Source organism: Herpailurus yagouaroundi, unplaced genomic scaffold, assembly GCF_014898765.1.
Source record: "Herpailurus yagouaroundi ecotype Mexico unplaced genomic scaffold, PumYag 160, whole genome shotgun sequence".
Taxonomy (NCBI): domain Eukaryota; kingdom Metazoa; phylum Chordata; class Mammalia; order Carnivora; family Felidae; genus Herpailurus; species Herpailurus yagouaroundi.
The window spans coordinates 22,114,270-22,139,271 of NW_024412401.1; the positions used below are offsets into that span (position 1 = coordinate 22,114,270).

The following is a 25,002-nucleotide window of genomic DNA, read 5'->3' on the forward strand; positions in this document are numbered from 1 at the left end:
CTTTGCCAGAAGATTCCCCTGCCTTCTCTATCTAGCAAATTCTGACCCATTCTTAAAAAATTTTTTTTAATGTTTTATTTATTTTTGAGAAATGAGAGACAGAGCATGAGTAGGGGAGGGGAGGAGAGAGAGGGAGACACAGAATCCAAAGCAGGCTCCAGGCTCTGAGCTGTCAGCACAGAGCCTGTCACGGGGTTTGAACTCGTGAACCGTCAGATCATGACCTGAGCTGAAGTCAGACGCTTAACCGACTGAGCCACTCAGGCACCCCTCAATGTGTCCTTGTTTATTTTATTCCTCATTTTTCTATTTCTTTTTGGTTGTCAAATGATCCTTTGAAATATTTTCCTTTGTGGGGTGCCTGGGTGGCTCAGTCGGTTGGGCATCTGACTTCGGCTCAGGTCATGATCTCTCGGTCTGTGAGTTCGAGCCCCGCATCAGGGCTCCGTTGTAGTTCTTAACTAGCTGGGCATTCCACTGCACTACTAGTGATGTCATCTGTGACGTCATGAGGGTGGCGGCCACCAACATTGCAGCCTACGGACTGGTCAGTCCCCAGGATCTCTTCAATAGTTCCAGAGAATTCTCTGGCTAAAGATCTGTGCCACATCTATTGGGCAATGTTTACAATCTCATCAAAAGTGATATTTTCACTGTGCTTAATGTGTTTCTGCTTCTTTCTGTTTCTTGGCAGTTTCTTGAGGGCTCTGATGATCAGGGCAGAGGCAGAAGATACCACTTCAATCTGGGTCTGTTCGTTCTGAATGGTCAGTTTCACTGTAATCCTCAGACCCTTGCAGTCACTGGTTGCCTTGGTGATGTCATCACCAGTCTTTTTTGGAGATAGACCCAGGGGCCGATTTTTGGAGCCAATGCAGATGTGGTATCAACTTCCCCACTGGTGCACCTCAGGTATATAAATGACTTTGATCTTGTGGGGGTTGAACTTAGGTGGCATGACAGAGGTGGCTGGTGTCTGATAACCCAGAATCGGGATGGCCTCCTCTGAGCCAAAAGCCACGAAGTATTTTATTCCTCATTAATGAATATTTATGCCATTTCCATTTTTCTTATCACAATCTTTGTACATACACCTAAGGACATAGCTAATTTATAATTTTGATACTTCAGATAGCTTCCCTCAAAGGCTTTTCCAATTTGTATTCTCATCCACTGTGTATGAGATTGTTTGCATTTTTCTGATTATTAGTGATGCTGAACACCTCTTATCATTGTTCATGGCTGTTTGGATTTCTTTTGTGAATTGCCTGTTAGGATTCTTTGCCGTTAGAATGCTGGATTGATGTTTTTTTTTTCTTACTGACCACTTATTTGGCGTCCCCCTCTGCAGAGGGAGGCTTTCTCCACTTCTAAACGCCCAGCTGCTCCCTCTGCTGCTGTCCCACAACATCGTTCATACTGCACGCAGGCTTTCATTTAGCGGACACTCCATACTAAATCCACTTATTCCACAAGTGTTCTTTGTGAGCCTACCGAGTGCTTGGCCTTGGGCTAGGTGCTGGGTGTAGAGATAGAGGTAGGTCATCATAGTCTTCGCCTCAAAGAGTTTAGTTCTGAAAGGCAGCTTTGGGCATAGAAAAGAACATGGTTTTGGATTCAGACAAGACTTAGGTTTGAATCCCAGCTGTATGATTTACAGTAAGTCACCTGACCTTACCAAGTTGCAATTTCCATACCAGTGAAATGGGCTAACACCTCCCTCACAGAGTCATTTCGAGAATGGGAGAGAGGATAATATATTTGGAGTGACAAGCAAGGTCCTCTTACATAGTAGGCTCTCAGTGAATGAATAATAATAAATACAAAAGCAACTGTTAAGTGAGTGGTCAAAATGATTAGTTAGTTCTCAGGGGTACTAGATATTACTGATAAACTAGAACCAAAGAAAAAAGGCAGCTCCTCCCTTTGCAATGGAAGAGTAAAGACAGTAATATGCGACACTCACCCGGACCCTGCTACAGTACATCCCCCATCTTGTCTGCTCTCTGCAGCAGATTTCTGCTTTGTCCTGGACCCTCGTCCCAATTCAGCTGCTCACTGTTGATGTAGTACTGCCACTGTCTTGGGGGGAAAACAGGTGCTTCCTTCCTCAAATAAGTGGGCTCTCTAGAACATTCTCTGTAAGAGAGACTTCAGGGTATTTTGCATATTGCTACCCATGATTTCAAGAAGTGTGGACTAGAGACTGCAGGAGGTGGAAACAGAACTACTGTGTGTGTGATTTGGGGAAAGACTCAGAGACCCAGATTATAGACACAGCTCTGCCTCTGCTAGGTTGCTAGGTGACTCTTGGCATGTCTCTTCCTTTCTTGGCTTCAGTTTTCCCATTACTGTAACAGGAGACCAGATCTCTCAGTTTCTAAAAGCCATCTAAATGAGAACTCACCATGTCAAGGCAAAAGTGTGTATGTATACACTACTCACCTCATCTACAAATCTCTGTATCCTTGGGACCCCTGCAGCTCTTTATGCCCGTTTTAATGTCATAGAGCCCTACACTGCATTCCACTTATCTGGGGACATGACATGGTTTCCCCACTGATCTGACAGCTGGTGAATCCACATCTAGTTCTTAGTTTGCCTTCATTTCTTTAACACCTTTAATGAGTGCTCGCGATCTGCTTAGTACCATGTTAGCTTGTGAAGATACAAAGATAAAATGTCAAAGCTTCTGCCTTGAGAGAGTCCACAATCCAGCTGGGAGACAACTGTAAGGCAAACACAGTATAATTGACTTGATGGAGATTTGTCCAAATTGTAGGGAAGCCTAAGAGAAGGAATGCCTATTCTGTCTGGCTGACTTGGGCCTTCTTCCTGAAGACCCAGGGCTTGAGTGCAATAGGGTATGGTAGGGGTGTATTTAAAAGACAAAGAGGACTTTATAGGCACTGGGAATGCCTTTTGCAAAGACACAGGTATAGGATAGCATAGTGTCTTCTGGTGACTGCTCAGGATTTAGCATGGTGGTCAACAGGGAGGCAGATGTCAGCTCATGAAGTGCCATCCGGAGGACTACAGGTTTTATGAAATAACCTAAAAGGGGGTATCTAAAGCATTTTGACTAATGGTAAGTAGTAAATCTTTGTTGAATGCTTGAGTAATAGTAGGATTGGGCATGGTCACTCGGTGCATTTCCTAACCTTGTGGCCCTGGGCAAGTTGCTTAACCTCTCTGAATGTTTCCTTTTTTGTGAAATGGGAATGAAGAATCAACCTCAAGGGAAGCCTGGCTTGCTCAGTTGGTAGAGTGTGCAAAGCTTGATCTTTGGGTTGTGAGTTTGAGCCCCACATTGGGTGTACCGATTACTTAAAATAAAAATAAAAATCAACCTCAAAAGGTTGTTAAAACTTATTTATAACTTTTTAATTAGATGGTTATTTATTTTGAGAGAGAGAGAGAGTGCATGCAAGTAGGAGAGATGCAGAGAGAGGCAGAGAATCCCAAGCAGGCTCCTTGATGTCAGTGCAGAGCCCTATACAGGGCTTGATCTCAGCAACTGTGAGGTCATGACCTGAGCTGAAATCAAGAGTGGGATGCTTAACTGACTGAGCCACCCAAGCATCCCAAAATGTTGTTAGAATTTAAAATGGTGTACTGGGGATTCTTTGCTATGGATTCTCTCTCTGCTCTTCCCCCACTCGCATGCTCACTCATGCTCTCTCTCTCTCAAAATAAAAAAATCAAAACTTAAAAAAAAGCTTTTATAATTTAAAAGGGTTTAGGGGCGCCTGGCTGGCTGTCAGTTAAGCCTCCGACTTCAGCTTAGGTCATGATCTCCCGGTTTGTGGGTTCTAGCCCCACCTTGGGCTCTGTGCTGAGGGCTGAGCCCAAGCCTGCTTCAGATTCTGCCTCCCTCTCTCTCTGCCCCTCCCCTGCTCGACTCTGTCTCTTTCTCTCAAAAGTAAACATTAAACATTCTTTTAAAAGGGTTTATACATAATACACTTATAGATTAAGCCTGGCACTTGACAAAAGCTTAACACTTTATTTTTTTAGAGATAACTTCTGTTCTACACCATACACATTTCCTAAACAATTTAGTAATCTCTGTGATCCACTTCTAAGCCTTTTTCCTGCTCTGCAAAATGGTTCCTCTAAGTTTACCTTTTCATTGTAACCTGTCCTCCTTCCTAGCATTTACCATGTTAATTTAATTTCTAATTATTTTCCTGATCACACTCTTAGACTACACCCAAACTGTATTGTTTTCCCAGCTAGACTCAGCTCTAGGAGACCAGAGACTTAAATTTTTTTTTTTTTTTTTTTTTTTTACCACTACATCCACAGTTGCTAACACTGCTTCTTAACAGATGCTCAAAAAATGTTGGGAAGAAGTACCAATGTCAAGCTTATCTTTCAGGACTGTTGCCCAGGACCAACCTATACAGTGCTTTGCCATTGTGTAAAGTTGTACAGATGTGTTTATTATTGCTAAGTGTTAAAATAAGGTGTGAGAAGAGGAACAGAAGACAGAGGCTTCCAACACAATCTTGTAGCCTCTGAAGGCTTCCAAAGGACGAGTATGAACTTCAATCTTTATCAAGAATGCAGCTCTTCGTGAGCGCCTGGCCGGCTCAGTCCGTAGAGATGTTGACTCTTGAGCTGAAGACCAACGTTGATCGTAGAGCTAAAAAAAAAAAAAAAAAAAAAAAAAGGCATGTCTTCAAGACTCTCAAAGAGTTAAATAGGTTGCCTCGAATTCTAGGAAAGAGAGAGCCAGAATCATCCCAATACTAACTAAATTCAACTTCAAACTAGAGGTGGAAAGGACCTGCCTAAGATCACCTAGCGCTAAGGCCAGGCTCTTTCAAAGAAGGTTCTCTTCCGTCGAGACCCCGCTGTACGCTGGGGAACCGGCCTCCAGAACCCGTCCTCCCTACCCTAACCCACTTGGGTCTCAGCTCACCTCCCACGCCACGTGGCACAAAGAGGGTCCCCGGAGGTCAAGACAGCAGGAGGCGGAGCCCGTCCGGAAACCCGCCCAGGGGCATCATGGGAGATGTAGTTTTCCTCGCCGGCACAGAAAGGGTGCGAGGTCTTCCCTGATTTTGCCTACTAAGTAGCATCCCCTGCGTGCAAGTCTTTAAAGCCAAGTGTTACCCCATTATAGATGTAGCCTAGGTATCTTTGAAAGAAGTCACGAAGGGGAAGGGGCAAAGCAAGGAAGGCAACTCAACAGATTATCACCAGGGAAATGAAAGGGTTAACAGTTATTACGCATGCGCACAGAGGGCTCGCCGGGTAGGCGGGGACGGAAGACAACTCCCGGGAGCTGTGTTTTCCCCGGAAGTGCCTTCCCTCCTCCCGGGTCCGCGAGGACGCGGTTTCCTTACCTCATTTGTCCTCGCCCCTCCCCATCCCTCTACGCGCTTTGGTTCCTGGTTGGTGCTTCCTGGTCGCAGCCGCGGCAGTGAGTATGTGTGTGACGGACCCCCAGCCGCCCGCGGCCGGGGGACCCCTGCCCGCCCTCCGCCTCTCTCGCAGGGCTGTGGAACTAGCTCGTGTCCCCTCCCCGGCCTCCGCGCCCCCCGTCTGTCCTTACTCGTGGCAGGGTGCAGTTCGTGGCCCCTCAGTCGTGTTCTGCCTCTTGCGGCTCGGCTGACCGGCTGGGGTGTTCGCTTGTCCCTACTCGGCCAGGGGCGAGGTCGTGGTTCAAAAAACGCTGGGCACCCATGGCCTTGGTGGGGGTGGCGTTTCTACCCCATGCCTTTTATCCTCCCCCAGTTCCCGTTTTTTTGTTTTTTTTTTTTTTTGTTTTTTTTTTTAGGGAAGCCGGTCAGTCAGTTAAACGCGGAGGTCCTGCCTCACTGAGGGAGCCCGGCTTGTGGGGGACCGAATAGCCCAACTCCAGTCTCTGCTGTCAGAAGCAACAGCTACAACTGTGGGGTCAGAAAATTTTAGGGGGTTGTGCTACTTGCCCTATGTAAAACAGGGAGATTTGGACTGTGTGCACCAAGATTTGCTATATCCCTCACATCCTGTGAGCCCGCAGTTAACTTCCAACTTTAAAAGCTGCAGGTGCAGTGGGAGAACTGGCTGGGAATCAGCAGGCCTCGGTTCTAGTCGTGGCTCCACCACTGAATCGCTGGTGACTCTAGGAATCTCATGTTAAGGCTGAATTTACCTCCGTTTCACATTACAGGGTCCAGTGAGGAGATCTTTAGGCTCAATGAATAAATAAGCTTCTCAGAGAGCCCGTTTCTGTATACATAAAATGAGAGCGTGCAAGTTAGTGACTGTCCATTCCAAAGCTCTTGACTTTGTGTTTCGAATACTTTTGCTGTAACATACAAAGACTCTGAAATGGGCTGTGTGTATATTTCAGACAGGATTACCTTTGGGGGACAGTTCAGTATTGTTGTTTTCCAGAATCTGAGGGTAGGGGATGAACTGAGGAAGACCTGGAAGTGAGGATTATAAAGGGGCTACAAGAGTAAGGTGCTGTGTAGTAAAAGGAAGAAGGTTTGAGAGAAAGGTGAAGGAAGTGTTTTGAGATAGGATTAGTTATCATAAAAAGACTATGTATACCAAGAACAGTTAGACTTGTCTGAATAAATTTAGCATAACTTTCTCTCACCAATATCTTGTATTGTCTCCTTTTTTTTTTCTGTGAGTGTCGTTTCACAGATTTGAATTCTCTACCCTAGTCAGATTTGCTTCAGAGTGAAAATTATATTTGAAGAATAGGCAGAGATTTTCATTCTAGACTGAACTTAATAGTGTTTCAAATCTGTCACTGTCAGGATAGCTAGCAGAGTATATAAATATAATAGAGTATGTCAGAAATTTTAAGTTGAAAATCAACTATGTCTATTAATCACTTTCCAGTGAACATATGGACTTAAGGAGTAATCTGTGATTTGAATGTTGAAATGGATACCTATGTCATCAAGAAGAAACATTTAGGCTAAAAGTTCTTTGGAAGGAAATAAGAGCAAAAGGTCTGGAATGACCAGCTGGTAGACTGTTAGAGCAGAAAAGTATTGGTCTCAAAAATACTGTAGTAAAATATACAAGCTTAAAATAAGCCTTAAGTTGTGTAGTTTAAAAATTTTTAGTGAATGAAAACTACTCCCACTTTTGAATGGTGAGAGTCTTTGCAGTGATTCTCTATGCCTGTTTTTTATTTGTTAAACCATTTTAATTTTATGAATAGATTTTATTCTCAAACTGGGTGTTTCAGGTTTTAAGAACCATCTTCTTTGGTCATGGGATTGCTGTACTCTTGAGTACCAACTTGCAAGGTTCTTGGATGGTAAAGTGATAATAAATTCACATGTATGCTTTTCCTTCCAATTAAAATGCCTCTTTCATAGTTTTTATACTCCACTGGGAAGTGAAATGGATATTTTTGAGATAAACTTAGGTGTTAGAACCAATGCAAATATAGCTTTGAAGGAAGCTTTTTAAAAAAAATTTTTATTTGAAATTATTTTGGAAAAGTGAAAAAAAAAAGTCTTAGTGAACACTTGGCTAAGAGTCAGGGAAATGTGAATCTGTCCCACCTATGTTCTTAATCAGCTGCATAACCTTGGATAGTCTTCCTTATCTCTTTGGGCTTTAATTTCCTTATGTGTAAGTTGAGGAGGTTGTGTGAGATAATCAGGAAGGTCTCTTTGAGGCTTAAAATTTTGTGGCTCTCATAGGGACCTTATGTTATCTAGTTAAGTATGCTTGAGATCGTATATAATGATTAAAAGCTGAGAAAGTCTTCTAGTTCAAGATGTGTGTGTGTATTTATTTATTTATTTCATATTTGTCCTGCGAGTATATACTTAAAAAAAAATTAAATGCATTTGAATGTGATTAAAGTAGTACATAAACATAAACCAAAATAGCCTCGGGCAAACCTTAACCCTGGCATACATAAGCTACATAAAGAGCAGAGCAAGTTATGCTGAGCACAATTTTCAAGTACAGAAGATACAAAATCCTCTTAAAGGCCATAGGGGCTAAATTGTTAAATTCATTTTTCTACATTTCAAGGAAAGAGATAAACCCCTAGACCCAAGGAAGTCAGTTTTTATTATATTTCTGTAGTTTATTTTTGGCATACATTCACAGGTGTGCCCGTGGCTCTTTTCTTAATCCCTTTCCTTTGGGATGGTTCCAAGAGTAGTACAAATTTGTAACTCTGTAATTTAGCTCTTTTAATTTTTTCTGTGCTGCACTGGAATTATGTTATTTATGTTTTATCAGTATGGATCCAGTGAGGATTTTGAAGGAAGCATAATTCCTTTGACTTCTTTCAGAATTAATTTACCTATTAAATAAAAAGGAAAGAATTCATCTTTTATTTGAATTGCTCTGAGGCTAACATTTCAATATAAACTGATAAATGCTATGAGCATTATTATTCAGACAGCCACATTTAACTTGTATGACAACAACAGCATAGCAACCTGAAGGACAGTGTAAGAATGGAACAGGTGTATCGTAACTTTTAGAAGAAAAAGGCATTTAAAAGTTGGTTTCTGGGGCGCCTGGGTGGCGCAGTCGGTTAAGCGTCCGACTTCAGCCAGGTCACGATCTCGCGGTCCGGGAGTTCGAGCCCCGCGTCGGGCTCTGGGCTGATGGCTCAGAGCCTGGAGCCTGTTTCCGATTCTGTGTCTCCCTCTCTCTCTGCCCCTCCCCCGTTCATGCTCTGTCTCTCTCTGTCCCAAAAATAAATAAACGTTGAAAAAAAAAATTAAAAAAAAAAAAAAAAAAGTTGGTTTCTTCCCCCCACCCCCACCTTTATTGAGGTATAATTAACAAATAGCATTGTGTAAGTTTAAGGTGTACGATATCATGATCTGTTGTATGAAATAACTACCACATTGAGATTAATTAACACAGCCATCACCTCACATATTGTCTTCCTTTTTTTTCCACCAGTGAGAACATTTTAAGATCTACTCTTAGCAGATTTCAAGAATACAATACTGTATTGTTAACTCAGAAGTTATCATTTTTACTCCCAGCTTTGTTGAGGTATAACTGAACATATAACATTGTGTAAGTTTAAAGTGTATGACACGGTTTCTTTATTTCTGTGAACAGAGAAACTCCAGTGTGAGGAGTGCATTTTTGGCTTTTGTTCATTTGCTTCTTGGAGTCAGCTGGTTATATTACCAAAACTACCATCAGAACACTGACATTTGGGTCTGAAAATTGGTAAACTAAAAACAGCTGGTCTTTCTGAATTGCATTTGTATAGCTAAAAAGGACGTGGAAAGAGTAAATTTTCATTGTTATTGTTCTTTAGGCTGTCCCTGATTTTTGAAAAAAACCTGAGTTATTTTTCCAGAGCTCTCGTTTGGATCAGTATTCCATCAGTACCTCATTGAAACATCTGTGTAGATTTTGGGTTGATATGAGAATAGTTGGAATAGTTGGAGACAACTGTGAACTTCGTCCCACCATAATTTCCATATTTTAGGCCCATACTAGATTTATTAGTACTGAAGAGCAAATGCCAGATAATATTATTCTTTTATTTATTTATCCGTTAATTCAACAGACATTTATGCAGGTCCTGCCAAATCCCAGTTACTCTGCTTGGTTTGGGGGATCCAGCGTTTAACAAAGTGCATATAGTTTCTGCTCTCCTGGGCTATGCCGTCTGTTTTTGTGGGAGATTTACATTGAATTAGTAATTAGAACTGTGGTGAGTGTTTTGAAATGTAAAGTGCTATGGAAGCCTATAAAAGGGACACTTAATTTAGTCTGGTGGGTCAAGGGAAGCTTCTCAGAAAAGTGATGTTTAAGCTGAGTGGAAGGTGAATAAGATTTAATATGCCACAGTAGCAAAATAAAGTGCTCCTGTAGCTAGGAGTTTGCCTCAGTTTTAGGTGTGTGTGTTTCACACACATCTTTATTGCTAGTACAAAAGTAAACCATGGCTTATTACGTATTCTTATGTATTCTTTTAGTCAAGTTAAGGTCATGAGATTAATTTTTTGATTGAAAATAAAAATCTGCACTAAAACAGTAAATATGATTGTTTCCTGTAGTGGGTTTTCATTAAAGTTGAAGTGATATTTCTATGTGAGAATGCATATCTGAAAAGATGAGAGGAAGAGCCAGAACCAGGGAAGAGATGAAAAATGGATGGACTAGTGAGAATGACTTAAAACATTCTTGTGATTTTTAACATTTTAGGGGAAAAAAATGTTTGGTGTCTGAACCAGTGGATGTCAACCTATTTTTTCTTTCTGTCACACCTGCAAAATACTGTGTTTCCACTAATAGCTGTAAGTCAATTTGTTGGTAGTAATTTTCATTTGGGAGGGGTGGGCATTGTTAGAGTAGGTCATAACAGGATTTGGAAATCCTTGAAAAAAAGGTACTCTAAGAGGAAAAGGTATTTTAATATGTCACTGAGAACAGTGATGGCTTTCACAGAAGTTAGCTCTAAGGTGATATTGTTATGCACTAAACAGGCATGATCTGAGCTTTTAAAATACATTCTTTGTGGTTTTCTCTTTTACAGCATCAAGATTACTGACTTTCCATGATGTTTGGTGGTTATGAGACTATAGAAGCATACGAAGATGACCTTTATCGTGAAGAGTCCTCTAGTGAACTGAGTGTTGATAGTGAGGTGGAATTTCAGCTCTACAGCCAAGTTCATTATGCCCAAGATCTTGATAGTGTCATTAAAGAGGAAGAACATGAAGAGAAGAACTCTGGGAATTCTGAATCATCCATTAGTAAACCAAATCAGAAGAACTTAATTATCCTTTCAGATAGTGAGGTCATCCAGCTATCAGATGGGTCAGAGGTCATCACTTTGTCTGATGAAGATAGTATTTACAGATGCAAAAGAAAGAATTTTAGAGTCCAAGCAAAAGAAAAAACCCAAGGTCCTCCTGCATCTTTTCATTCTAATAAGTTGACTGATAAGAAATGCAAGAGGAATATTGAGAAGCCTAAATCTGAAGAGCTATCGGGTACAATCCGAGAGGTCATGATTATAGAGGTCAGTTCAAGTGAAGAGGAAGAGAGCACCATTTCAGAAAGTGATAACGTGGAGAACTGGATGCTGCTGGGATGTGAAGTTGATGATAAAGATGATGATATCCTTCTCAATCTTGTGGGATGTGAAAACTCTGTAAATGAAGGTTAGTATCATGTTGGCCATTTTGAAAAGTAGTACCATCTTTAATAAGGAAGACTGCTTTTCCTAGACAAAAGACCAATAGGGTCTGCTCCATTTAATTCCTCACCTTTCAGTCTTGTTTTTTGGCTTATTTCTCATGAGACTCTTACCAGTGGCTGCTCTAATAGTGGTCTGTCTGAACATCAGAAAGAGTATGTCAGAATATCAAAGACACTCTGCTTCTACTGTAAGCAAATTCATAGCTGCTTCTTCCTGTTTGGCTAGAGCCAGTTCTGGACCTGAAATCTTAGTCCCCCTCTCTCTCTACTTGGTATCACAGGTGAGTACTCCATCCATCTCTGACATTGGTCCTGTGTTCTCATTTGGCCAACTTTGTTGGGACTGCCTCTTCCTAAGTGATTTGCTTACCTAGGCATTAGCCAGGTAGCAAGCATGGGGAATGCTTGATACACAGAGGATATAGAATTAGTACTGAGATTTTAGGAACTCTACAGTCACTAAGATAGACTCTGAAAAGCTGTAAGTCTACAGTAGATTATAGGAGAAATCACATCACCAAAGATTGAAATTTTGGTGTGAGCTTTGTCTTCTCTGTCATATATTGCATCTAATCTTGATGCTTATTCCTTTAAAAAGTCCCTTTTGTTTCCCTGTATGCCTAATGCTAGACTCTTGCAGTGAGTGATTTCCTAAATGATCTTTTATATCTTCCCTGCACACTGTTGTTAAACTAGGAGTCTTGAAAGGCCCTTTTGCTCATGGTACTTTACTTTGCTCCAAAACCTTTAATAGTACCCACTTGTTCTCAGAGGAAATGATGGCATTGAATGTAGGTCATGCTTTGGAGCCCCAGTACTTGATCTCTATTTATTTATTTATTTATTTATTTATTTATTTATTTATTTATATTTATATTTTTAAATTTTTTATTTTTTAATTTTTTTCAACGTTTTTTATTTATTTTTGGGACAGAGAGAGACAGAGCATGAACGGGGGAGGGGCAGAGAGAGAGGGAGACACAGAATCAGAAACAGGCTCCAGGCTCCGAGCCATCAGCCCAGAGCCTGACGCGGGGCTCGAACTCACGGACCGCGAGATCGTGACCTGGCTGAAGTCGGATGCCTAACCAACTGCGCCACCCAGGCGCCCCTATTTTTAAATTTTTTAAGAGAGAGCACAAGTGGGTGAGAAGGGGCAGAGGGAGAGAGAGAGAGAGAGAGAGAGAATCTTAAACAGGGTTCTTGCTCAGTGTGGAGCCTGATGTGGGGCTCAGTCCCACAGCCCTGGGATCATGACCTGAGCCGAAATCAAGAGTCAGACACTCAAGACTGAGCCATCCAGGTTTTTTTTTTTTTTTTTTTAAAGGAGACAAACTGTAGGTTTCCAGGCTATAGGATTTCCTAACTACTTAAATTTGCCCTTGTGGGAAAGCAGCCACAATACCTAGAAAAACAGGATGGCTATTCCAACAAAATCTTATTTATAAAAATAGGTAGTTGGCTCAGTCTATAACAGGCCAGCCCTTAGAAGTTGACAGCAAAAGGAAGAAATAGAGTAGCAGCTAGAACATGGACTAGGATCAAGTAAAGTTTTATCAGAATAAGATAGATCTGAAAATGTTTTTAGGTAGAAGGGAAAAAACTTTTGAAGGAGAGATTAAACCTGTTTGATGGTTTGAGGTAGTGGGGACCAAGGAAGAGATGGGATCAGGTGTGTATGTCTGAATTAGCCTTAAAAGGGAAGAGGCACACCAGTAACTTCTAAAGTATCAAATATAGAAGTAGTGAAAAAAAATACATTCAGATGGATGGCAGATGAGGGGATATATGAGCATGTGTTTGATTTTCTTGAGAAAATGAAAGGAGAATTGGGAGTGGAAGTGGGCAGGGAGTACCTAGGAGCTTTGAGTGCGGAAAGCATGTTTAAGTGCTGTGGGAGATTCTCTTAGGCGGTGGTTCCCAGTATTTTGAAGTTGACAACCTTTTTAACTTCACAACGGTTTGTGAAACCCTCCCCCCACATCACTGTAGTTATGTTTATAGTGCTTGTTAGTTGAGAAAATGCATATTAGCAAAAAGCTGCTGTTTTAGTACTTTCTCACATGACGTTGTATTTTATTAACCCCAGTATCTGCACATTGGAAAAATGTTAATACATATAGGTGTATATTTCTTTATATAACGCATGCCTCTGGGTATCCATTGTGATAGCTAATTGTGCAGCTCCCCGGGAGTCTGAAGCTCATAGTTGGGAAATCATTGTGCTGATAAATCAATAAGCGAATAAAAGGATTACTTAGAAGTAGTATTCAGTTAAAATTGAAACAATATGAACTTGCAGTGAACTCACTTTGAAGGATTACATAACTTTTTCCAGTAATACTTGGCAGCCTGGAGCAAGATTATGGAAACCAAATGATCCAGGGTTAGGTGTACGATGAGTCAAAAGCATTTAGCCTGTTCTTTCTTCAACCCTGACATTGCACCTGGTTTCATCAAACACTAATGTGTTGATAATGATCAGCCACTTTTCTTGAACTCAGGTTGTCCACCTTGCTGATTTTTCCATTGGGGTATCTTATTGTCATTTCAGACTTAACATACTGAAAAGTTTGATAAATTGAAAGGGTTATTTTTCCACAGAAAGAGGAGCAGGTTAACTGGGAAGTGATTAGCAGTTCTCATTTTGCCCTGAGAACTAAGGTTTTTCAGGACAAAATGAAAGAGGTTAATGAGGGGTAGTGAGAATGGGGGTATAGGGTAGCTATATGGAGTGTGAACCATATGGAAGTGAGGATTCTAGAAGAAAGGGAATGATAGATTTAGTCAGGTATGTTTTACAGGAGAGAAGAAATGAAGGAATATAAAGAGATCTCTAGCAAACAATTTTAGTGTTTTCTGTTATTAGCAGATGATAAGAAGCATGGCTGTTACTGCATTTTTGGAGGAGGGGACATTTGTGTTTATTATTAATTGTGGAATTAACATAACAAAATTAACTATTTTAAAGTGTTCAATTTAGTGGCATTTAGTATATTTACAATGTTATGGAACCATCATGTCTATCTAGTTCCAAAACATTTTTAGAACATTATGGATCTCTTTCTTCCCTCCTCTCCCTGATCCTGGCAACCACTAATCTGCTTTCTGTCTATGGATTTACCTATTCTGGGTATTTCATGTAAATAGAATCATCTAATTAATATGTGACTTTTGTGTCTGGCTTCTTTTACTTAGCATAATGTTTTAGAGGTTTATACATATTGTAGCATGTATCATACTTCATTCCTTTTCAAGGCTGAATAATATTCCATTGTAGTGTTACACCACATTTTGTTTATCCGTTCATCGGTAGATAGACATTTGGGTTGTTTCCACCTTTTGGCTATTATGAATAGTGCTACTGTGAACATTCATGTGTAAGTATCATTTGAATACCTATTTTGGGTATTATTCTAGGCATATACGTCAGAATAGAGTAGCGGAGATTCCTGTTTCACTTTTGAGGAACCACCAGACTGTTTTCCACAGTGGCTGCACCATTATATGCTCCCACCTGCATTGTGTGAGGGTTCCACTTAACTGCATTGCTTTTAACAATGATTTGTGATGTTGTGTATTTCTGTTGTGATGTGCTGGTTTACTCTGTTATTTCTTAGTTTTTTCTCCTAGTATTTTGTTTTTTATACTTTTTACTTATGTTGTCTTATGTTTTTCTAGATGGCTTTTTTGGTATCACGTTTTTCTTGTATCTTTTCTTCTACTTACAATTTTTAAAGAAACTGATTCTTGTAAGTGTGTATTCTCTTAAAGTTTAGTGTGTTTATGTGTATAAATTTATAACACTTTTTCTGCAACATTAGTAGCATTACTAATGTTTGGTACAAGACCCAAGTAATTCCAAATACTGTACTTCTTGATTCCCTTTGATATTCATTCAGCATATATTCCTCTTATCCATGTTGAAATTTATCCCTTTGCTCCTAGGATGTCTTTTTTGTTCCAACCAAATTGAAACAAATTCTGCAATTCTGCAAATTAACTTGCTTGACTTTTATAAATTCTGACAAATATTCAAATGTATATCTCCTGTTTTATTTCCTTGATCTGCTAATGCCATAATCCTATTTCTTTTCAGTTAATAAACAATATATTCTGCACTGATGTTTATCTGAGTGCGTTGTTACTCTCTAATCATTATTATCCTGTTTGTGAATAGATCTGAGTTCAGTTTATATAATAGTCTTTAGAGAGAAGATTTTTTTCATGATGGTGGAAATTTGTAGAAATTCTGGCATACTTTTGAAATGATGATTATTAAACAGTAGCAGTAGCTATTTGGTGTGCTGCTCCCCCTTCTCTCCAAACCCCCAAACTATGGCATGTTTAATTTTACTTTTAATGTTTATTTATTTTTGAGAGAGAGCGTGAGCGGGGGGAGGGGCAGAGAGAGAGAGGGAGACACAGAATCTGAAGCAGGCTCCAGGCTCTGAGCTGTCAGCACAGAGCCTGACCTGGGGCTTGAACCCATGAATTGTGAGATCATGACCTGAGCCAAAGTTGGATGCTTAGCCGACTGAGCCACTCAGGTACCCTAAACTATGGCATATTTAAAATATCACTATGACAGAAGGGATTGCAGGCTCTTGAGGGCAGGTCTTTTCCATACTCAGAAGCCTCCTTACAATATTTAGAGTACTTCTTGGATATATATTAGTTCTGTATATATTAGTTCTGTATAGCTAAATGATCAAATATTTATTGAGCATCTACTCTGTAGAATACATAGAGGGGATTTAAGATGATAAAAGACATAGTTTTAGCTTTAAGTGGCTTAGTGTTTCATTGAAGAGACAATTTATGTAATACATGTATTATAAAAAGAAGCTGACACTAAGAAGCTAAGTAATTTATGGAAGTCTCTCCTTAATAGTGGGAGTTAAGTCTCTTAAAATTCTGATGGTAGATTAGTTGAAAACTTAACTACCTTAATAAAAATAGAATTAGTGAATTTGAGGTAGTGAATGAATGAAGGAATATATAAGTACATACATATTTCCCATTTACTATTGTTAAATTTGTAGTAATGAGTGCAGTGCCATTCTTGCTCTATGGAAACTTCAGACTGTCCCCCACTACTTCAGTTTTAGTGAAATGCTTACACATTTGTTTTGCTTTAATACACAATCAGGCAGGGGCACCTGGGTAGCTCAGTCGGTTAAGTGTGTGACTTCGGCTCAGGTCATGATCTTGCAGCCCCATTTCGGGCTCTGTGCTGACAGCTCAGAGCCTGGAGCCTGCTTTTGATTATGTGTCTCCCTCTCTCTCTGCTCCTTCCCCACTTGTGCTCTCTTTGTCTCTCTCAAAAATAAACATTAATAAAAAACTTAAAAATACACAATCAGGCAGATAATACACAACTAGGAGGCCTTTTTTCCCCCTACTGTTCTTCCTCTGAATGTTGGATGCGTTTCTGATTTTCTGATTTGAAGTTCTTTTTTTTTTTAACTTTTTTTTTAAGATTTTCTTTTCTTTTTATTTTTCCTTCTCTTTTTTTCACTTTTTAAAAATTGTTTAATTTTTTAAATTTAATTTTTTAAAATTTGCATCCAAATTAGTTAGCATATAGTTCAACAATAATTTCAGGAGTAGATTCCTTAAGCCCCTTACCCGTTTAGCCCATCCCCCCTCCCACAGTGCCTCCAGCAACCCTCAGTTTGTTCTCCATATTTATGAGTCTCTTCTGTTTTGTCCCCCTCCCTGTTTTTATATTATTTTTGTTTCTCTTCCCTTATGTTCATCTGTTTTGTCTTTTAAAGTCCTCATATGAGTGAAGTCATATGATCTTTGTCTTTCTCTGACTAAATTTCACTTAGCCTAATACCCTCCAGTTCCATCCACATAGTCTCAAATGGCAAGATTTCACTCTTTTTGATTGCCGAGTAGTACTCCATTGTATATACATACCACATCTTCTTTATCTAGCGATGGACATTTGGGCTCTTTCCATACTTTGGCTATTGTTGATAGTGCTGCTATAAACATGGGGGTGCATGTGTCCCTTCGAAACAGCACACCTGTATCCCTTGGATAAATACCTAGCAGTGCAATTGCTGGGTCGTAGGGTAGTTCTATTTTTAGTTTTTTGAGGAACCCCCATACTGTTTTCCAGAGTGGCTGCACCAGCTTGCATTTCCATTTAAGATTTTATTTTTAAGTAATCTCTGCACCCAACGTGAGGCTTGAACTCACAACTCTGAGATCAAGAGTCATATGGTGTCTGTACTGATCCAGCCAGGGCCCCTGGTTTGCAGTTCTTGATTAGCTTCCTGAGGTCCCATTGAGGCCTTAGGGATGTAACACTTATGTAACGTGCTCAGCCTAGCCTTCCTCAGTACATGCAGTTTTATGATGAGGGCTTATAATAAATTCATGCGAGATCATCGGCTTTCAGTGCTTGTTGTATCTGGCTTCCTGCTCTTTTTACTGAGGGATGTAGGAGTTTATTTCTAAGGTATAGGCTTCATTTCCTTCACTCTTTACTCTTAAGGATTTATATAACTGCCTGTTCTATCATTTGTTTTCCTTTTTGAAATTCTCACCCTTTACTTTCTTTCTCTTATTATCTCCAGTACTGTGACTTGCAATTCTCATATATTAGAAAAGTAGAGCTCCTGGTTGAAGAAAAGATGCGCCAAGGGAAATTAGCATGTTTCTTAATTTGTGAAGAGGATCTCAAGTTTGGGAAGGATTATTATGTAAGATAGCCAGATGATGGGGAGAGACAATAAGTGCTATAGGAATTATAGAGGCATAATCAGCCACTTATTTTCCTGCATAGAGAAGGGTTATTAATAGCGCTGGGAATAATTAGTAACTTTTTGTTAGTTTTTTATTATAGAAAATTTGAAGTATATAAAAATAGAATGTTACAATGAACTCAGTGTCTCATAGCCTAACTTATGACTAGTCTTTTCTCAGTTATAACTGCATACTCCTGTATTATTTTGAAGCACATCATCGACCTATCATTTTGTTCGTTCATATATATGTATATCTATATTTCTTTTTTTTTTAAGTATTTATTTTTTGAGAGAGAGAGAGACAGAGGATGAGCAGGGGAGGGGCAGAGAGAAGGAGACACAGAATCTGAAGCAGGCTCCAGGCTCTGAGCTGTCAGCACAGAACCCCATGCAGGGCTTGAACCCACGAACCATGAGATCATGACCTGAGCTGAAGTTGGACACTCAACCGACTGAGCCACCCAGGCGCTCATGTAATATTTTTCAATATGTATTTCTGAAAGGAAAAGTTTCTTAAGAAACATAATCTTATTATCACACCTAAACAAATTACCAGTAATTCTTTTATTATTAAATACCCAGTCAGCATTCAGATTTCCTTTCCTAGCTCTTAATTTTTTTTCTTACAATTTATTTGAATCAGATCCATTTATTATAATTGGTTGATAACTTAAGTGTCCTTTCTATATTCCGCTTTTATTTCTTTATTCTCTTTTTTTTTCCCCTTGTAACTTATTTGTTGTATTGGTTGTCCTCTAGAATTTTCTGTAGTCTGAATTTTATGGTATTGTTTAACATACTCCCCTGGGTCCCTGTGTTTCTTGATTAAATTCAGGTTTCTCTCCCTGTGGTTATGTTATCAACTAGATACATGGATAGGTTCATTTGTTTTATTTTGCTTTGGATATGTTTAATTTTTAGTTTTGCCGTTTATAAATTTAATTTGTTTTATAATTACAAAGATGTTTATAATATCTAGATTTAAGTCAATAAGACAAGGTAAAATATATTCAGAGATGTCTACCTTCTACTTTCTATCCAAGTCCTTACCCTGTTCTTGCCATTCCCCTTATGGGTAATTATTCAGAGAAAATTGATGGTATGTCCTTATATAAAAAAAAATGTAAGCAAATATGTGTATGTCTTTGAAATCTTTCTCTCCCTTCTTAAACATTAGCATACTATTCACAATTTGCTTTACCCTCCCCCTCCCCCCTCCCGTTGGCAATATAGCCTGGAGATCAGTCCATTGTAGAGTATATGTAAAGATAGTCCTCATTTCTAGGACTCTGGACTATTTTGGGTTGTCCACTACTCTGCACTACGCTGAGCTGGATACATTAGGCATGTAACATACTTTTTAGAAGTGAATGAATGGTAATTTAAAGTATTTGATGAATGAAATACTTTTGCAGTCTTAAAATGTATTTTAAACACATGTGTAACAATCTAGTTGCATTTTCACAAGCTTGCTTTATATTTATTCCTGGTCTTAATGTTTGTTTTTCATTTAGTAATTTTTTTTTTTTTAATTTTTTTTTCAACCTTTATTTATTTTTGGGACAGAGAGAGTCAGAGCATGAACGGGGGAGGGGCAGAGAGAGAGGGAGACACAGAATCGGAAACAGGCTCCAGGCTCTGAGCCATCAGCCCAGAGCCCGACGCGGGGCTCGAACTCCCGGACTGCGAGATCGTGACCTGGCTGAAGTCGGACGCTTAACCGACTGCGCCACCCAGGTGCCCCAGTAATTTTTAAAGATTAAGCAAAAAATTAGATTCGGATTTTAAAAAGAAATAACTTTTGAAGAATGAAGAATATAGTATTTTTAAGAGTTGAAGAAGCTGTATTAGTTCCTAGTATGTAATTGTTAGAGAATTTTCTGTTAATATAGAGCTCATTCAATACGTACAACTTGACACATCGTTTCTTTAGTTTATTAACATTTGCCACATAGTGGGTATCTAGCAAATCTTAGTTGAATTTATTTATTTATTTTTTTAAACTTTTTAACGTTTATTCAATTTTGAGAAAGAGAGAGCATGAGTAGGGGAGGGACAGAGAGAGAGGGAGACACAGAATCCAAAGCAGGCTGTAGGCTCTAAGCTATCAGCACAGAGCCCGATGTGGGGCTCGAACTCATGAACCGTGAGATCATGACCTGAGCTGAAGTCAACCACTTAACCAACTGAGCCACCCAGGCGCCCCAAATCTTAGTTGAATTTAACTGAAGTTCTACCTTTGCATATAGAGTAGTGCTGTTTACATAGTAGTACTACATGAAGTTGAAGTGAAATTACAGCTTGATTAAAGTAAAATCATGGCTTTCAGTGACTTAGTACAGTAAGTCTTTTATATATATATTTATTTTTAAGTAAACTCTACCCTCAGTGTGGGGCTCAAACTCACGACCCTGAGATCAAGAGTCTCATGCTCTGTTGACTAAGCCAGCCAGGTGCCCCAATCTTGTAGTCGTTTTTGTGTCAGGTCCCTTTACTCCCCCAAAATATGCACATAAAAGTTTTGGTACCATTTCACAGGATGAAGAACTCGTCTAGAGGTAATTGCTGAATCCCTGGCATTTATTAAGCACTCAACCAAGACTTGATAACTAATTAAAATTTGAGTAGAGTGGGTTACCTATTTGAATTTCAGTTTTCTGGATAAGTCATATTTTATTTTATCTGGGTCTGTACCAATGCTGTTTTTTTCTATCTGGATCATTTTCTACCTTGCCTGGCTGATACCTACCCATCCCTTGGGTGCCAGTTTAAAATTTAATTCTGAATGAGGTGACCTATAGGCCCTCAATTAGTGGTAGTTATTAGATCTGTTATAGCTCCTCAGTTGACTGGCTGTGACTTTGGGTAACTTAATTTCAATATTGGCAAAATAATGATTTTGTTTCATTAAAGTTATAAAGCTAAAGTGAGACAATGAATAGACTAAATTAATGTAATAGGAAAATATTTTGAAAAAATTCTGACTACAAGATCACTGTGGCAAGCATGGGCATATGGCTTCCACTTGGTATTTTGAATTCAAAGTTCTCCACTTTTTGTGGACCCAAGTTGCTTTTGAACATGTCTCTAGTATGGCACTTTCCTTAAATAAATTTTATTTGATTTGGTGACATTTGGTAACATTGATTTGGTTAAACTAAATCTGGAATCTTAAAATTTGTCCAGTAGTTACCTAGTGGATACTTACAATGTACAAGTTACTGTACCATTTGGGTGTTGAGATTCAAGAATTGCTATGTAGTCTCTGCCTTAAGAAGCCGTAAAATGCCTAATGATATGGAAAGTTCACTGGAACACCAGAGTTAAATACATTTCTACAGATACAAGAGATGCTCCAGCATAGTAGAAGATCATTTCCAGATTCATGTAACAGATCAAAAACAATTACATGTATAGGCAAAGTGTAAGACTGAATTGCAAAGTAGCCTTTTGAGCTGGGTCTTGAAGAATGGATAGGATAGGTTAAATGCAAGGGGGAAGAATAGACGCAGAAAACCCTCATAGAAACTTAAGACTGTATGGTACCCCAGATGCTAAATTAATGGTTTAATATTTGGGTTGGTATGATTAAATATTTTAATAGCATGCCTTTTTAGTAGCTGTCTCAGCCTAAGTGAGAAAGGGTATTTGTGTTTCATATATGTTCTTCGTATGTGTCAGAATGCTTTTGGAAGATTTTTTTTTTGGTCATTATTTTGTTCCACCTTTCCTGCTTGTTTATTACTTGTGTATCTTCTCCTTTCCCTTCAAAAAAAATTGGATGTTTTATGCAACTTTATGGCAGGTAGAAAAAGTCTCTCAAATGGGCCAGGTGCTGTAAGGTTAGTCAAAGGACATGACCAGCTATTTAAAGTATATATTTTATACAGGGCTGTTCAAGGTAGAGCATTTCTTAAAATAAAACTGGCTCCTCATAGCTAGTGTTCTTTACTATCTTCTAACATAGGGAAGGGACACATTCTGTTCGTTTAGGAACATTCATAAATTAAACTTTACTTTCAATACTCTTCAAATCTTTAAGGTAGTGTCCCTCCCCCCTCTTGCGTTTATCAGATAACAAGTCAGCTTAATTTTAATAAATAGTTTCTTGAGAGACCTTTTAGAGCATAAGGGTGGGTTGCCATTTGACATATTTCTCATCGATGTATAGTTTAATTTCTGCCTTATAATTGAAAAATGGCCACATGCTAGAGTTCAGTGACTGAGGGCGTCAAGGAGCTCCCTCCCTGATGTTTTCAGCTTTTGTAAGCCTGAACTACACAATTCGTAAAGCTGCTTTTGAACTGTGTCTCTAGTTGTAGCATGTCACCTTACACTTAACTATTGTAAGGGCATCTTTTTATTTAATTTCTAATTAGCATAATGACTTGAGCTGTGTTATTCACTGTTCCATGGTGAAGTTGTCATAGGGAGAGAAGAAATAAAAATGTTCAATTTCAACTTTACTTGTGAATGGAGTGAAGTTTGAAAGCCTTTTACGGCTATTGTTCAGCGGACTGAAAATCTCATTAGAAATTCCAGAAATGCTAAGGCAGCTTTGGGTTGGATTTTAATAACATTTTGGAATGTTGATATTGTATGTTGCTAATTTCTGTGATTTCCCTTTTGATCAGCAATTTAGGTATGCATTCTTCCAAAGTCAGTTTATGACTTTGAGTCTAAATTCATTACAGTAGCTTTTCTTTTCAACAGCGATAAGTACCTAGGAAGAGAATTAAAGTTTTACCCTTTTTTGACATTTCTTTTAGATACTGATTTGATTTTCATATAAGATATACTAAATTTATTGGAAACTGCTTAATAGGAGAATAACATATATATTTATTGAACTAATGACTAAGTTTAGTGGCCATTCAAATATTATTCATTATCCACTGTTTTACATTTTTGGGGGGGGGATGGAGAAGCATAAAATTAGATGGGCAGGCAACATTTTCATTCTTATCTGCAGGTCATAGGAACTTGAATCCTGATGTCTGGGTAAAGAGTATTGAAATGTAATTTTCATGTAGCTGTTTGCTATAAAAGTAATGTGTTGCATATAGTGATCACTTGTCTAAGAAGTAAGTGTAATTTATAGACAGTAAATTTTTTTATGGTCAGAAAGTAAACTTGACGTTAACTACATGTGATCAGACTGTAAAACATCGTTCAAAAGAAGTATAGAATGGAGAGCATTTACTCTTTTTTCCCTTGTAAGAATAAAGACCATTCAGATAATCCATGTCTCTAAGTAGGAGATCTTGTTTTTAAGACTTTGCTAAATTTATATTTAATTTCAAAGTAATTTACTAATCTCTTGCCAGCACAGTCTTGGTTGTTAACACTTAATGAAGTGAAGTATTAACCTAATGGAAGTTTTTCAGCCAAAATATTTTACCCTTTCAATCATTGTTTTATCTTTGTTTTGTTAGAAATTATTGTCATGGTTAAGTTTTTGGCATTTTGAGTTACTTGCCAGATTGTTGTTGATTCTACTGGTAATAAAGAAATAAATACTTTAATTGAGCATCCACCATGTAGAAGGACACATTTTTCTTTTTAAATTATACACATATGCTTAAGAATATGTAAAGGAATAGCTTTGACTTGTTTTTTAGCGTTTGAATCTTGCTCTGATAGCATTAGCTCTGGATAGATGTAATTATGGGGATAAAAAAATAATTGTTGTAATATAGATTTGGATTCAAATATAAATGTAATGTAGTAATAGATTATTTAATAGTGAATCTTGTCTGTTAAATGTGTAGTTTTTATTTCTATGATATTTTTAGCTTAGAATTTCAGCTTTTGACATAGTTTTGAAAATTGGCTAACCATGGACTTGAGAGCATCTGCTGTTACTTTCATCTTTTGCAAATACATTTTAAGGGAAGACAGCATAATTCTTTAATGAGAAAATAATTTGTACTCCTACCTTTTGTCTATATATATAGTTAACTTATAATTACCTCAAGTTGAAAGAATGGCTATTTAGAGCTATTTATTGAAAGTGTTTTTATTGGCAATTCCCTCGAAGTACCGAGGTCACATTTGGTTTTGCTTTGTCACTCAATAGTGCCCGTACAGAAGAGGAAAAGCCCAGATTTCTAGAATACTTTTCAGTACTGTGTCCATATTTGTAGTTAATGAGAAATTCTAAAGATGTAGGAAATAGACTGGTCATGGCTAATAAGTTTGTTAAAGTAATGGAAAAATTATACTTAGAAAAGTCAGGTGAGAAGAATTCAGGACACAGAGGGAAATGACATATAAATTTAACCGAATGAAGGAGGTTTTAAAGAAAAAAAAATGCAACCCCAGTGATCCTGTAAGTTACTTTTTATATTGTACTAGTCATTTATTAGTGTTAAATGGTCTGATGTAAACAAAAGTGAGCTTTTGTGAATGGTTTTATTTAGAAATATCATTACTTTCCACTTTTAAGGAAGATTTTAACTGCCAGTAAAATTTCAGCATTCTAATAAGTACTTGAAAAATTACCTCACTCCTATATAATTAGTATTTTGCTCTTCATTCCATACCCTCTATCTACTCCAGCTCTTTTGGTTTGCTTTAAAAATGGTATAAATTTTGTGGGAGAATAAATGTGGCTTAAGTATTGCTGTAAATGTGTTGTTTTAATCTAGTATGATTGGTTTTTATGTGTATGAAGTACTTACCTCAAAAGGTGCATAGTATTCAATCTAAATGTTTCTGGAGAGGTGAGTTACTGGTAAAAATTCATCAGGTCCTAGGTTGTGGAATACTTGTATTGGTTCTTAATACTATGACTGTTTTGGTTGTTGTAGAAGTCCCTTAATTCTTCTGTTTGAGATGTTGTAGTTCGGGAAATTTTTTTTACGATTGTATTTAATTGATGAACTGCGATGGTTGTATCACAGATCATCTGATTTCCAAGCTCGTTTGGTTAAACTAACTTTGGCATATAGTTCTTTGCAGGGCCGTCAAAGAGGAGTTGTGTTGAGCTTGTGTGATTGTGCCACCACTTAGGTACCATCAGCAGCGAAGGGTCTTAACTGACTTTTCTTCCTTTTGTTAAATCGTTAAGTTG

At 38.4% G+C, this 25,002-nt stretch overlaps 1 protein-coding gene and 1 pseudogene across 3 annotated transcripts in view; one reads left to right on the forward strand and one right to left on the reverse strand.

The window, feature by feature from the left end:
• Positions 1 to 457: 457 nt before the first annotated feature.
• On the reverse strand, positions 458 to 1,668 carry LOC121034417 (60S ribosomal protein L12-like; annotated as a pseudogene).
• A 3,634-nt stretch (positions 1,669 to 5,302) lies between these two features.
• The window catches only part of ZCCHC7 (zinc finger CCHC-type containing 7), a 251,698-nt gene continuing 231,998 nt past the window's right edge, over positions 5,303 to 25,002 (forward strand). The window contains exons 1-3 of one of the 3 annotated variants that reach the window (XM_040481706.1): positions 5,320 to 5,431; positions 5,789 to 5,907; positions 10,496 to 11,126. In XM_040481706.1, coding sequence (XP_040337640.1) covers positions 10,517 to 11,126 — 610 coding nt within the window. In that variant the 5' untranslated portion in view covers positions 5,320 to 5,431; positions 5,789 to 5,907; positions 10,496 to 10,516. Of the gene's footprint in view, positions 5,436 to 5,788; positions 5,908 to 10,495; positions 11,127 to 25,002 lie in introns of all 3 variants that reach the window. The other 2 variants (XM_040481705.1, XM_040481707.1) reach the window with 2 other exon arrangements.